Raw genomic sequence first — 13429 nt, 5'->3', positions numbered from 1 at the left:
TATGCGTGGGAGGATAAATGGAGGAGTGGAAGGAGAGTGTGTGTGTTTGTGTGTGTGTGTGTTGGTCTGGGGGGGGGCAGGACTGGTTCTCGGGGTGTGCGGCTGGGCGCTGGGGTGTGGGGCTGGCCTCTGGTGGTGGCCGTCTGGGCGGGCCGGGTCCCCCCGGGTGGCGTGCTGGCCCTCGGCCTGTGGGGGGGGGGTGTCCCTGCGCTCCTGGGCCCGGGCCCTCTGCCCCGTCTGTCCCGGGCGGCCGGTGCCCGGGGGGGTCTGGGACTGCTGGCCTCGGCCCGCCGGGGCCGGTGCCCTGGGTCCGCGGGGCGGCTCCTGCTGGGGTCTCCTGCTGCTGCCTTCCTGGGCAGGCGAGTGGTCGTCTCTGTGGACCGGTCGGGATCTGTTGCCTGCGGGGGGGCTGGTGGCCTGGGTCTCGGGACCGCTGGCCTGACTCTGGCCTCTGTTCAAGTGAGGTGGCATCTGCATGATCACTCTGCATGGTCACTCCTTCCTGAACGTCTCCACACAGTCTTTGCGTCGCCGTGTGGCCGAGTTCTCCAACACATCCACACAGGTTTCTCTGCGCGTGTTCTTGAATACAGCAGTTTCACTTATATCTATTATCATATTTTGTTTCTTTTTTTAATTATTTCTGTTCTTATTATTATTATTACTCTTACTCTTATTATTATTATTGTTACTATTATCAACTAGTTGTGTAATGACCTACTGGCTAGGATGATCGTAGCTATATATGTTGTAAGTAGTATGGATTACATGGTCTTCTGTATGATGTTTCAAGTCCCCACCCGCACTCCCCACACCCTTTCTGTCCCTCTCTCTCCCCTCCCTCTTCTCTCTACTTTCTTTTCTCTCTCTCTCTCTCTGTCCCCTCCGGTCGAGTCCAGCATTAAGAGTCTGATTTAATAAAGTTTTTCATCAAGAGGGACTTTATACATGTAGTATAAATCCCTGCTTGATAGAGTAAAATTGCCCAGCACCAGACAGCAGCCAGACAATCATTCTGTTTGCAACGATGCTGGACAAGACAGGTTAAAAAAAAAAAAAAAAAAAGAAAGAAAAAATGGTGTGTTACCCTTTGCAACTTCCTTAGGTATTCCTTTTATCTGCACTGTCACAATGGTGGGCATATTAAAGCCCACGTGAAACGTTCCTGTTGCATGCTCTGCATGACTCTGAAGGACCTGCTTCATTCTCTAATTATTTTGTTAGTCTGTGTTGCTCCACAATAAAAAGATGGGTTTTTTTTTGTTTGTTTGTTTTGTTTTTTATTGTTAGTCTTAATGATTGCAAATATTTAAATGTTGAGAAAAAAATCAATCATTTAAGTCAGGCAAATTGTCAGTTAAATACTAGTGTGAATTATGTATGAGAGACTGAATTATGTGGGTTAGAAGTTCTGCACATGAAAAGGGAAAAGGAAAGAGGACAGTCAAAATATAAAATGCTCCAAACCAGAATTTAATATTGACAGGAAGGCGCAGCATGAAGCAGAGAGTCTGAAGCCTGAGTAGTTGTCTGACTCCTCAGACTCCTCAGCACATCACATTTACCACCAGCTCTGACAGACTCAGCAAGATGAGCCTCCAGACCATATACAGGGAGTCGTCGGTGAGATATTAGCATAGAAAGACAAAGGCAGTGAACAGAAAAAGGAAACGGATTCACAAGGCAACATCAGGGGCAGAGCTAGAGGGGTGGCCAGGGTGGCACTCACCTCAGATGATTGATAGGTCACTGGAGGACAGAAACATCTTTCCAGACCTCTGTTGATCACCAGTATCACTACACAAGTATCTTTACACCAGTATCACTACACCAGTTTCTCTACACCAGTATCACTACACCAGTATCTCTACACGAGTATCACTTAATCAGTATGTTCCCTAATGATTCATCCATTTCTAGAAGATATTTAGTTCCTGTGCAGGTACAACTACTGATGTTATGTGAGGCTGTTAACCTGATGTTAGCATGAAGCTACATAGCAGTGCTAAACTAGCTCTATACTAGCACTAGATTAGCTTTAAGCTGAGGGGGGAAATAAACTATAAAGATGCTCAAAGAGAAGCTCAGTATCCACGTTAGCGCTGACTAAGCTAGCGCTACATGATCCACTTTCATTTAAACAGGAGGCTAGCAAGGATGCTAGTTGGTTATATCCTGTAAACAGTCTACCACCACCAGACAGTAGACCAGAACCAATCTCCCTACTACTACCGCACCAGGATCAGGTCTACCACCACCACAAGACTGTAGACCAGAACCGATCCAGATTATTAATGTAAGATGTTTTATTTCTCCCTGATGTGACCACAGTTTTCACAGCAGTGATGGAGGGAGGAACATAATCATCACTGCATCCTTTATTACTAGAACGCCCACCTGATAAAGTCTGGGCCCCAGGTATAAAAATCAGCTCTGGCAGTCATGCTAGAATGGAGATCAGGTGTACAGCGGTAGGTGCTGCTGTGAGCTGGATTTTTTTGTTTTTCCTGTATCAGACCAGACTGACCTCTGCTGGATGACGAGTTTCTCTGTTTTCTTGCTACAATCTGACCGTCTTCTCTCTTGCAGGGTTCCATCATTAGCAGCCCCCACATGCGGCGGAGACCCCCCTCCAGCCGAGACTGCCCGTCCCGCCACAGCGGCCAGTCCCTCCCCAACTCCTCCTCGCTGCTCGGATCTTTGTTTGGGACCCGGCGGGTGAAGTCCCCTAGCCCCACACCTCAGGGCCCACACCCCACCCTCATCTCCCACACCCCGCACCCTGCCAACCTGCATCACACAGCCCGCGTGGAGACGGACACACCAGTCCCCATACACCACACCCAGTACTGTCACATGACCCAGAACCCCCCGCCTTACCACCACCACCACCACTACCACCCACCGGCACACCTACAGCACCCTCCACACCAGTACCTCCCACCCTCCTCCCACAGTCAGCAGCCTCCCTACCCATCTCACCCACACTCGCAGCATGGCCACAGTAGCCACCCCACCCACGGCCCCCACCTCCACGGCCCGCCACCACCGCCGTCTTCTCAGGGCCCCAGCAGCACCAAGCCCAAGCACAGCGGCATAAGTACAGTGGTGTGAGGGGAGCACAGTGGGCCCCAGGGCCCCTGACTGAACTTTAATATTTCCTCCAAGGATCTCGGCTGACAAGACGGCCACACTGTGAAGCCAGACAAGATCCTGCGCTTCCTTTTTTATTTTTCCAGCTTCTTTTCTGGTGTTTTCTTTTAATTTCAAGTCACAGGTGTCTGTGGGCTTTAGGAGCAACAGACATCAACGTGAGAGCATGCACAAAGACCACATCTACTGTTCCTCTACGTAAATACAAAGGAGCACGATCAAATATCCAACAAGTATTTCACAACAGCAGTAAACAGAGACAGAAAACACTGGTTTAGTGTGGTGTGAACACACGTCGTCAGCCTCTTTAGTAGCAGATTATTTAATGTAGCAGTAGCTCACGGTGCACTGTGATATCTCTAGTAGCAGTGATAAATGTGCCAATTATTCAAGCATTTATTGATTTAGTCACAAAAACTGCTTAATGTATGTTGTGCTTAATATTTTGTAAAATAATATCAGCTGTTACTGTTCTGATTATTACCGAACAAATTACATCAGTTTAAACTCTCAGTATTATACTCGCACATACAGGGGGCGTAGTTCAGCAATTAGAGTTTTTATTAGTGGGGCAGTTGTGGCTGGATGCTGCTGTAAATGGTTGCCGTTGACTTAGAACTCCGCTGCATACTGTTGAGGGCTGGTTGGTGCACGCCCCAACACAGGCTCATCCTCTGCTCCTGTCTTTTTAGCTTGGAGCCGTTCCTCCTCCCCAGGGCCGTTTCTAGCTATGTGAAGGCAACCACAATGGAGCCATGAACATGCCACAATTTATCACACTTCACAAGCTAAACAGACTATATTCTACAAAAATCCACTGCCACAGTAGTCTGAATACTTAACAAAAGTCCAAATATTTATTAGTAATTCAATAATTAAAGGCCTATAAAATAGTTCACTTATGGAAGTTAAGTTAATTTTATTTTAGTCGGTTTTCATGAGGCAAACACATCCTAGATAGATACCTAGCATTTATCTGAGGCTAGCTGAGCTAGCTAGCAGCATAAACTACAAACAAATTCACTAAAACCTGCTGTTACATTCCCATCCCCCATCATAAACCAGTGTATTACGTTTATTCTCACTAATAGGAATGATGGACACCTGTCCACTGCAGACGTCACTGCCTGATGAGTTTGACCAAATTAACTCACAAAACCACCAGACACAGCTGATCGTCGCAACTTCTTTAACTTTATACGAAATAAAGACGAGTCACTTTAATTCTCCTCAGATGAGGCAGAACATTCAGCTCTAGGACCCCCTGGTGACTTTCGGGGTCCCCTGGTGACTTGCGGGGTCACCTGGTGACTCGTGGGGCCCCCTGGTGGCTTGCGGGGTCCCCTGGTGACTTGCAGGGTCCCCTGGTGGCTCGTGGGGCCCCCTGGTGGCTTGGGGGTCCCCTGGTGACTTGCAGGGTCCCCTGGTGGCTCGTGGGGCCCCCTGGTGGCTTGCGGGGTCCCCTGGTGCTCATAGCAAGAAACGGCTCTTCTCTGGGAAATGGAAACCACAGGGATTTATCTGAATGTCCGTCAGTACTGTTAGCGCGCCCTCTTGTCATTTTTAGCTATTTTAGACCCGATAAACTTAAAGACTGTTTCAGGTCTGCTGTGCCAGACCGGGGGGGCAGTTTCCCTGGAAACGAGGGATTCGGCATTGTGACTGTTCCCGGTGGGGAAGCTCTCAGCTGGCTGAGTGATCCTGCAGGACTATCCAGCTCTACGCCACCGTGCACGAATCCCCGTTTATCTCAGTTTTCTTCCCACAACAAGCAGTTTCATATCAGTCATGTTTCTGACATATTATAGGATGGCTGGCTGTAGCGGTCGGCCGTCCAGTAGCAGAGGTGGAGGGGGTGGTGTGCTGAAGCATATTTTGTAGTGTAACGTAGCTGAATCAGAGGTAGAAGTTAGTCTGAATCTGCTTTTTTATACGTGCAATAAGTATTTATGTTGTTTTGTTTTTGTCTAAGAGGGATTTCCATCTGATGGACCTTCATCTGGTTTCAAACTGTTTAGATTTGTCTTTCCGTCCCTCAGTGTCCTTTGTCATTTCCTCCTCAGTGTTTCAGTGAAGTGCAAGTATCCACATGGATTTGGAAATACTGGACCTAAATCACTAAAGTAACTGCATGTAACAGACTATCTTCAGGAACATTTTCAAACCAGCATTTCCCCAAATTATATCAGTGAGCAGAAGACTTCTGGCCTCTGACCCTCCAGTCTTACTTCCCTCTGAAGTCATTAAGGACAAAAATGTCCTCTTAAAAAAACTGCTGGAAAAACTCAACAGATTGACATTTTTATTGAGTTTGAGGATTTTAACCCTTTAAACGACTTGATGTTACTGTTATTTTTTGTATTAAAATGAGATATTTACGTGTGCTGTCACTGACACGTGGAAATATTGATTCTGATGCAATAATAGTTTTTATGTAGACTAGATAAATGATTTACTAGCGTGTGAAGTCTGTAAGGATAAAAATTTAGGCTGTAAATGCTTTTCTGCACAAATCTTCTAGACAGCTTCAGTCCTGATCAAAACAATCAAGTATAAAATAATGATTGGGATTTTAACCTGTTAAATGCCAGTTTATTTACATGATGCTAATATTAGTCATGAAAAGGCACAAAGCGTGATTTATCGTCCATAAACCAGATGTAGGGGTCTGCAGGGTTAATTGTTTAATTAGTCATGGATATGTCAGGGATCTTTTTTATATAAATATATAAAAAACAACAGGGACATCAAGTCAGGTTGGCCTTTAAAGGGTTAATCTTGACTGTTAATGACTGATTTATAAAGCTTGTGGCCCTAAATGATCCAAACTTCATAAATGGTTTAGAATGATGCTGTTTGCTAAACGTGTCACTGAGTTGTGTTAATTCTGTGGCCGTATTGATTCGAAGGATAATATTTATAAGCACTTTATGTTGCAGGAAAGTGATAATTACTGTATTATTACATATGAGATTTCTTTCATGGGGGGACCAGACTGGATGACCACCAGAACCACCAGAACCACTGTGACCACGTATTACTCAGTTCATTGGTTATTTCTAATAAACCTGTCCAGATTCCATGTGCGGTGCTTTGTTGCATGCCATTGATGCCTACCTCTTGTGTGTTTCTTTTTCATAACTATTTTCTATCAAGCTGTTTGCTTGACGAAACCCTAAACTTTGATTATTTAACCGTTTACATTTAGATGCTTTCTGCCTGCTGGTGTGTCTTTTCTTTTTATGGTGTGTCACTCGACTCCGGCATGACCCTCCGTTGTCCAGAACGACGACGTGGCAGCGCGCTGCTCTGTGCGGCTGTAAATACTAAACCTAATGTAACTTAACCAAGTAAAGAAGGTTGGAAATGGAGGACATATTTTCAGGGTGGGTAAAGAATGATAAACATATGTAAATAGTCTGTAAATTAATATTAATATTATTACTACTCAATGTCTGTGGCTGAAGGTGCATTCCTGCTGCCTTCCAGTCTCTACATAATCATGGAACTGCTTCTTCCTGCCTCTGGCAGGACTGAATTATCATAGGATCTAGCAACAAACAGCTAACTCTTACCGTTTATGGTTAATATGCTTCTGACTTACGCTCTCACAGTCCAAAGAGGAAGAGGAGCGCTCTTATTTTATTATGAATTCTGTTTTTAAGTAGAAAAACCCCTATTGATGTAAAACTAGTACTGTAACAATGTTGAGAACGCAAAATAAAATGATATCCTTTAAAACCTGAACCGTCTCAGCATCTCTGTTCTTAGCTTTGTGGTGTCAGCTGATACATTTGATTGGTCTAAAGGCGAAATTCTGCTCCTTATGTACATAAATTTACTACTGTTTCTTTTTTCCAAATGACACTGCCCTCAGACTTCCATACGTCCTCTATATACATTCACATTTCTTTAGTCTCAAGGACCCCTAAGCCGCCTACGGTGGCTGTGTGAGTATACACGAGGGAGCGTTGTAAATCAGACATCAATGAACAACTGAACAGGTTTTCAGAAAGGGGGAAGTGAGTGTTAAATGTTCATTGTCCACAGTCCACTTCTCATGTCATTATGTCCAACAATCCTGTCTGTCCCCCAAATGGTTGTTAGCTTGTACATCCACCAGAGGGCAGCGTTCACCTCCCAGCTCTGATGTCAGTTTCAGACAATAGCAAACATGGAGGCGACGGAGGAGCACAGTAGACGGAGGTGGTCTGAAGGACATTAAATGTCATGTTTTTGATTGAACCGAGACTTTAAGATGCCAACCAAGAAAAAACACTTAACAAGACCCAAAAGGGGATTAAAAAAAGTTTCTATTACTTGGACAATCAGAGCGAAAAGATAAAAGTCCTTATCCAGTAAAACCAAAAAGAGGCTAAAGCGAGCAGCGGTCCTGGGCAGCCACACCTCCACATCCATGTGAAAAGTTAGGCAACCATTTGAATGAGTAATAATACTGAGGGGGATGATGATGATGATGATGATGATGATGATGACATACCCCAGAGACGCTGCTCTGCCTGGAGGAAGGGAGGAAGAAAACAAAGCATTACAGCAGGAACCAACAAATACCTGGATTGAAAAACACTGGCGCAGAGCATAAACGGGCCTTAAAGTGGAGACTCTGTGCCAGATAACGAAAACTGTTTGGCCCAAACATGGCCCAGACTCACGGCACTGACTTCGGTCACATTCAGGCCAGCCTTTTAGATTATAGTCCTGGTCCGTTTACTGGGAAAGTCACTTCGAGTCATGCATGCACAAACAAACTGATCTGGATCAAAGCAACGGACTCGGTCCACCTACAACCCTGAATCTTAGTCAACTTCAAGCGGACCAAATACAGGAAGTGGACTAAAGAGCACAGTGCATTGTGGGTTCAGTGCACGGCATCATGGACAACCTAAGCATAAGCATGTGCAGGACAGGCAGCTCTGGATGGTAGAAATGCCTGGCAGCTAGACATAACTCAGTGAAAATTCAGACAGAAACCTGATCAAGCCCAGACCACTAGGATATGATGCACTGCCATGTTCACTCTGATGGAAACAGTTTTTCTGCATTAACCAATAGATGAACCAGTTTTCTTCTTTGTTGGTACTCTCATCTTTTCCTTTAGTAATTTTTGATGCAGCGCCACCTCTGGCGAGGAGTGGAACACGTCATTTAAAGGTCTGATTTGTTTGAGTCCTGCAGCGTGATCATAAACTCCGTCTGGAAGAACGTTGCACTCAGGGCCAAAATCCCATTTTATTTTTAGAGGGGACAATAAACAGTAAAATTCAGAATAATTCCTGGGGGGACATGAAAAATGTCCCTCTCTCTGCTGCTCCTTGCAGGGTGGAGCCCTCAGCTTTAAATAATGTTTTTAAAACTAATGATCATAGTCCAGTATGTGTGTGTAATAGCCAGGGTACACCCTGGACAGCTCACCAGTACATCACAGTGTTCTGTATAATATATTATATATATATATATATGTATGTATGTATGTATATAGGTCAGAGTCCACAGACGTTAAACCAGCAGCGATCAGGGTCCACAGACGTTAAACCAGCAGCGGTCAGAGTCCACAAACGTTAAACCAGCAGTGATCAGGGTCCACAGACGTTAAACCAGCAGCGGTCAGAGTCCACAAACGTTAAACCAGCAGCGGTCAGAGTCCACAGACGTTAAACCAGCAGCGATCAGGGTCCACAGACGTTAAACCAGCAGCGGTCAGAGTCCACAAATGTTAAACCAGCAGCGATCAGGGTCCACAGACGTTAAACCAGCAGCGGTCAGAGTCCACAAACGTTAAACCAGCAGCGGTCAGAGTCCACAGACGTTAAACCAGCAGCGGTCAGAGTCCACATACGTTAAACCAGCAGCGGTCAGAGTCCACAGACGTTAAACCAGCAGCGGTCAGAGTCCACAAATGTTAAACCAGCAGCGGTCAGAGTCCACATACGTTAAACCAGCAGCGGTCAGAGTCCACAGACGTTAAACCAGCAGCGGTCAGAGTCCACAAACGTTAAACCAGCAGCGGTCAGAGTCCACAAATGTTAAACCAGCAGCGATCAGGGTCCACAGATGTTAAACCAGCAGCGGTCAGAGTCCACAGACGTTAAAACAGCAGCGGTCAGAGTCCACAAACATTAAACCAGCAGCGGTCAGAGTCCACAGACGTTAAACCAGCAGCGGTCAGAGTCCACAGACGTTAAACCAGCAGCGGTCAGAGTCCACATACGTTAAACCAGCAGCGGTCAGAGTCCACAGACGTTAAACCAGCAGCGGTCAGAGTCCACAGATGTTAAACCAGCAGCGGTCACAGTCCACAGACGTTAAACCAGCAGCGGTCAGAGTCCACACACGTTAAAACAGCAGCGGTCAGAGTCCACAGACATTAAACCAGCAGCGGTCAGAGTCCACACACGTTAAACCAGCAGCGGTCAGGGTCCACAGACGTTAAACCAGCAGCGGTCAGGGTCCACAAACGTTAAACCAGCAGCGGTCAGGGTCCACAGACGTTAAACCAGCAGCGGTCAGAGTCCACACACGTTAAAACAGCAGCGGTCAGAGTCCACACACGTTAAACCAGCAGCGGTCAGGGTCCACAGACATTAAACCAGCAGCGGTCAGAGTCCACACACGTTAAACCAGCAGCGGTCAGGGTCCACAGACGTTAAACCAGCAGCGGTCAGAGTCCACACACGTTAAAACAGCAGCGGTCAGGGTCCACAGACCTTAAACCAGCAGCGGTCAGGGTCCACAGACGTTAAACCAGCAGCGGTCAGGGTCCACAGACCTTAAACCAGCAGCGGTCAGGGTCCACAGACGTTAAACCAGCAGCGGTCAGAGTCCACAGACGTTAAACCAGCAGCGGTCAGAGTCCACAAACGTTAAACCAGCAGCGGTCAGAGTCCACAGACCTTAAACCAGCAGCGGTCAGAGTCCACAGACGTTAAACCAGCAGCGGTCAGAGTCCACAAACGTTAAACCAGCAGCGGTCAGAGTCCACAGACGTTAAACCAGCAGCGGTCAGGGTCCACAGACCTTAAACCAGCAGCGGTCAGGGTCCACAAACGTTAAACCAGCAGCGGTCAGAGTCCACAGACCTTAAACCAGCAGCGGTCAGAGTCCACAGACGTTAAACCAGCAGCGGTCAGAGTCCACAAACGTTAAACCAGCAGCGGTCAGAGTCCACAGACGTTAAACCAGCAGTGGTCAGGGTCCACAGATGTTAAACCAGCAGCGGTCAGAGTCCACAGACGTTAAACCAGCAGCGGTCAGAGTCCACAGACGTTAAACCAGCAGCGGTCAGAGTCCACAGACGTTAAACCAGCAGATTCCAGATAGGAATTTACGTTGGAGGTGGATCTGTACTGTGGAGTATTGCCAAGAAAATGATGACTCGTTTGGATGAGTAATAAATCTTAAGCAAACAAAAGGATGAAGTTTGGATACATTTTCATTTGTCGATCAGACAACGGAAGACAAGATAGTGAAACGGCGAGCGTGTCAGTGCCCGTACAAACAGCGCCTCAGTGGCTTTAAGAGTAGATTTAGCTGCTATACTTTAAGTCAAAAACTTGCTCCAATGATGTTTGGAGGAGTCGAACTCTGCTACAAAGAAAGCAAGTTGTCGCTGTGAGTTATCAGTGGGAGTCTGCGGGAAATCGGACATTTAAATGCCAGCTTCAGGCTACTTTACTGCTATCTGCCTGCAACGCTTATTCATTGCAAGGAGGACGCCGCAAAGTAGCTGATGATCGGGAGGTTTGGACGAAAGTGTGTGCCACGGAGGATCATTGGGATCATCTCTTCAGTCATCAAGCAGGAGCAGAGCTGCTCAGGACAGGAATCTGAGCCACATCTTCTTGTTTGCATTACTTTGTTCATATGAGCTGGGAAAATATCTGAATTATGGAAGCACAGGAAACTGTGGACTAATCTGCTGAGTGCGTGATGCAATCAGCCAAAACTACCAGTAGTACTGATGGTAATGGTGTACAAGCTGTCAAAGAAAAACATGTGGTGAAGTTAACGGCTAAAGCACTTTAAAAAAGCATATTCAAGGTCTTGTGCAAAAAAATAAAACCTCAGATGTGCAAGATGCTTTCAATGACTTTGTTAACTTGTGGGGTAAATTTAAAAATATTCATGGTTCCTTAATGTGTTTACTACCTGCTGCTGAAAAAGAAAAACATGACACCTGGTTTAAAGCAAAAACTATGTTTAATGAAGAATTAATTTCAGAAGTGAAAGGCTGGCTTGCTGACTCTGAATATGTTGTCTCAAATAACATTGATGGTGGTAATATTGGTGACATTGTTAATGAAGAGGATGGTATTAATCCAGAGGATAGTGCCTCAAATTTTGCAAGCAAACATTCAAACCGAAAAAGTTCTTGCAGTGGTAAATCAAGCACTACCTCTTCTGTAGAAATTAAAGTAGAGGCAGAAAGAGCTGCATTGCTTGCTCGTGCAGCAGCTCTTAAAGAAAAACATGCTTTAGAGGAGCAGGAACAAAAGCTAAGGATGAGAAGAGAGTAACTTGAACTGGAAGCATTGCTTTCTGCCTCCACTGCTAAATTAGCTGTTTTGCAAGCCTCTGACAGTCAGCGTGGTTCTAAAGCATCCAATGCAATGAATTCTTATGTGGACAAGGAAATGAGAAAGGCAGCAGCCATATCAAGCAAGCTTAATGCTTCCGCAAAGGGAATATGAACCAGTCGTACGGGAAAAGCAAAGACAAAGGGAAGACTGGTCACTGCCAATAAATAAACCATGTCCAAGAGTTAAACTGCCCCCAGTCTTCAGTTGGACTAAACGAGCAAAGTGACTTTGAGGTGCAGCATTCCCATCAACAGTACCAAGTGGACTCAAAATCACAACATTGGCAATTCTCATTATCCAGTGCTCCACTGGTAAATGGTCCACAGCTGAACATTTGCACCATCATGCAAAGGTGAAATGAAATAACAACTGCTCTTGTTCAACAACAACATTTATGGTCTTTGCCAGCAAGAGAAATTCCTTTGTTTGATGGTGACCCTCTTCAATACATTTCTTTTATCAGAGCATTTGAGCAAGGAGTGGAACAAAGGCAAGCCCTAATGACTGTTTGAATTATCTGGAACAGTTCACCAGAGGTCAGCCTAGAGAGCTGGTGCGCAGCTGCCAGCATATGGCAGCTGATCAAGCTTATCGCCATGCCAAGCATTTGCTTAAAGAACATTTTGGTAATGAGTTTAAAATTGCTTCAGCATATATTGAAAAGACGTTATCTTGGGCAACAATAAAATCTGAAGATGTGAAAGCCTTGCAAGTCTATTCTCTCTTTCTACGTGGATGTTGTAATGTTATGGAGGAGTTGCAATATATGAAAGAGTTGGACATGCCAAGCAACACAAAAGCAGTCATGTGCAAGTTGCCATACAAACTAAGAGAGAGGTGGAAAACTACAGCACATGATCTACTGGAAACACATAGACGCAGAGCTTTGTTTAAAGATTTAGTTGTGTTTATTGGAAAACAAGTCAGAATCTTGTCAGATCCTTTATTTGGTGACATTCAAGATATTAAACGTGCAGCAGCTGGCTCAAAGACTACAAACCGGCTGTGATCCCAACCAAGTAAAAGCATAAAAGGAAACAGCTTTGCCATGAACATCATGCCTATGGATACAATTAAAGACTGAAAATGTACGGAAGGACTCAACAGTGAACGCAACTTGTGTGTGCTGTGCTCAAATTCATCCATTGGAGGACTGTCAACAGTTTAAAAGGAAAAGGCACCAGGATAAAATGCAGTTTCTAAAGGACAAAGAGCTTTGCTTTGGCTGCTCATGTTCTGGGCATATGAGTAAAGCTTGTGATAAGCGGCTGACCTGCAAGACATGTGGTCAAAATCATCCTAGTGAGCTTCATATTGACAAGAAAAACACAAAGGGATCAGGTTCAGAGTCGAAACAGCATGCGACACACAAATCTATACCATCACATAAGACTTGTGGGCATACAGGCACCGGAGAGGATCGGTGCCTGCTTTCAATTCTACCAGTACAAGTCAAATCTGTTAAAGGGGATCGGACTATAGAAACTTATGCCTTTTTGGATCCTGGCGGCTCTGCTACTTTCTGTTCAGAACGTCTTAGGCTTAATATTGCTGGCAGACGAACACACTTTCTCTTACAAACACTGGGACAAGAAAAGACGGTACCAGCATATGCACTATCAGGTTTGGAGGTGGCAGGTTTAGGGACCAACTGCTTCTATGAACTTCCAGAAATTCTT

General features: G+C 45.5%; 1 protein-coding gene across 3 annotated transcripts in view; it reads left to right on the top strand.

The window, feature by feature from the left end:
• iqsec1b (IQ motif and Sec7 domain ArfGEF 1b) overlaps positions 1-6900 on the top strand; it is a 287178-nt gene extending 280278 nt beyond the window's left edge. For 2 of the 3 annotated variants that reach the window (XM_041981739.1, XM_041981738.1), the window contains one exon: positions 2590-6900. In XM_041981739.1, coding sequence (XP_041837673.1) covers positions 2590-3114 — 525 coding nt within the window. In that variant the 3' untranslated portion in view covers positions 3115-6900. The remainder of the gene's footprint in view (positions 1-2589) is intronic. The other variant, XM_041981740.1, reaches the window with a different exon arrangement.
• The last annotated feature ends 6529 nt before the right edge of the window (positions 6901-13429 follow it).

This window comes from Melanotaenia boesemani, chromosome 3, assembly GCF_017639745.1.
Source record: "Melanotaenia boesemani isolate fMelBoe1 chromosome 3, fMelBoe1.pri, whole genome shotgun sequence".
Taxonomy (NCBI): Eukaryota; Metazoa; Chordata; class Actinopteri; order Atheriniformes; family Melanotaeniidae; genus Melanotaenia; species Melanotaenia boesemani.
This window is presented reverse-complemented; position numbering and strand designations above follow the sequence as displayed.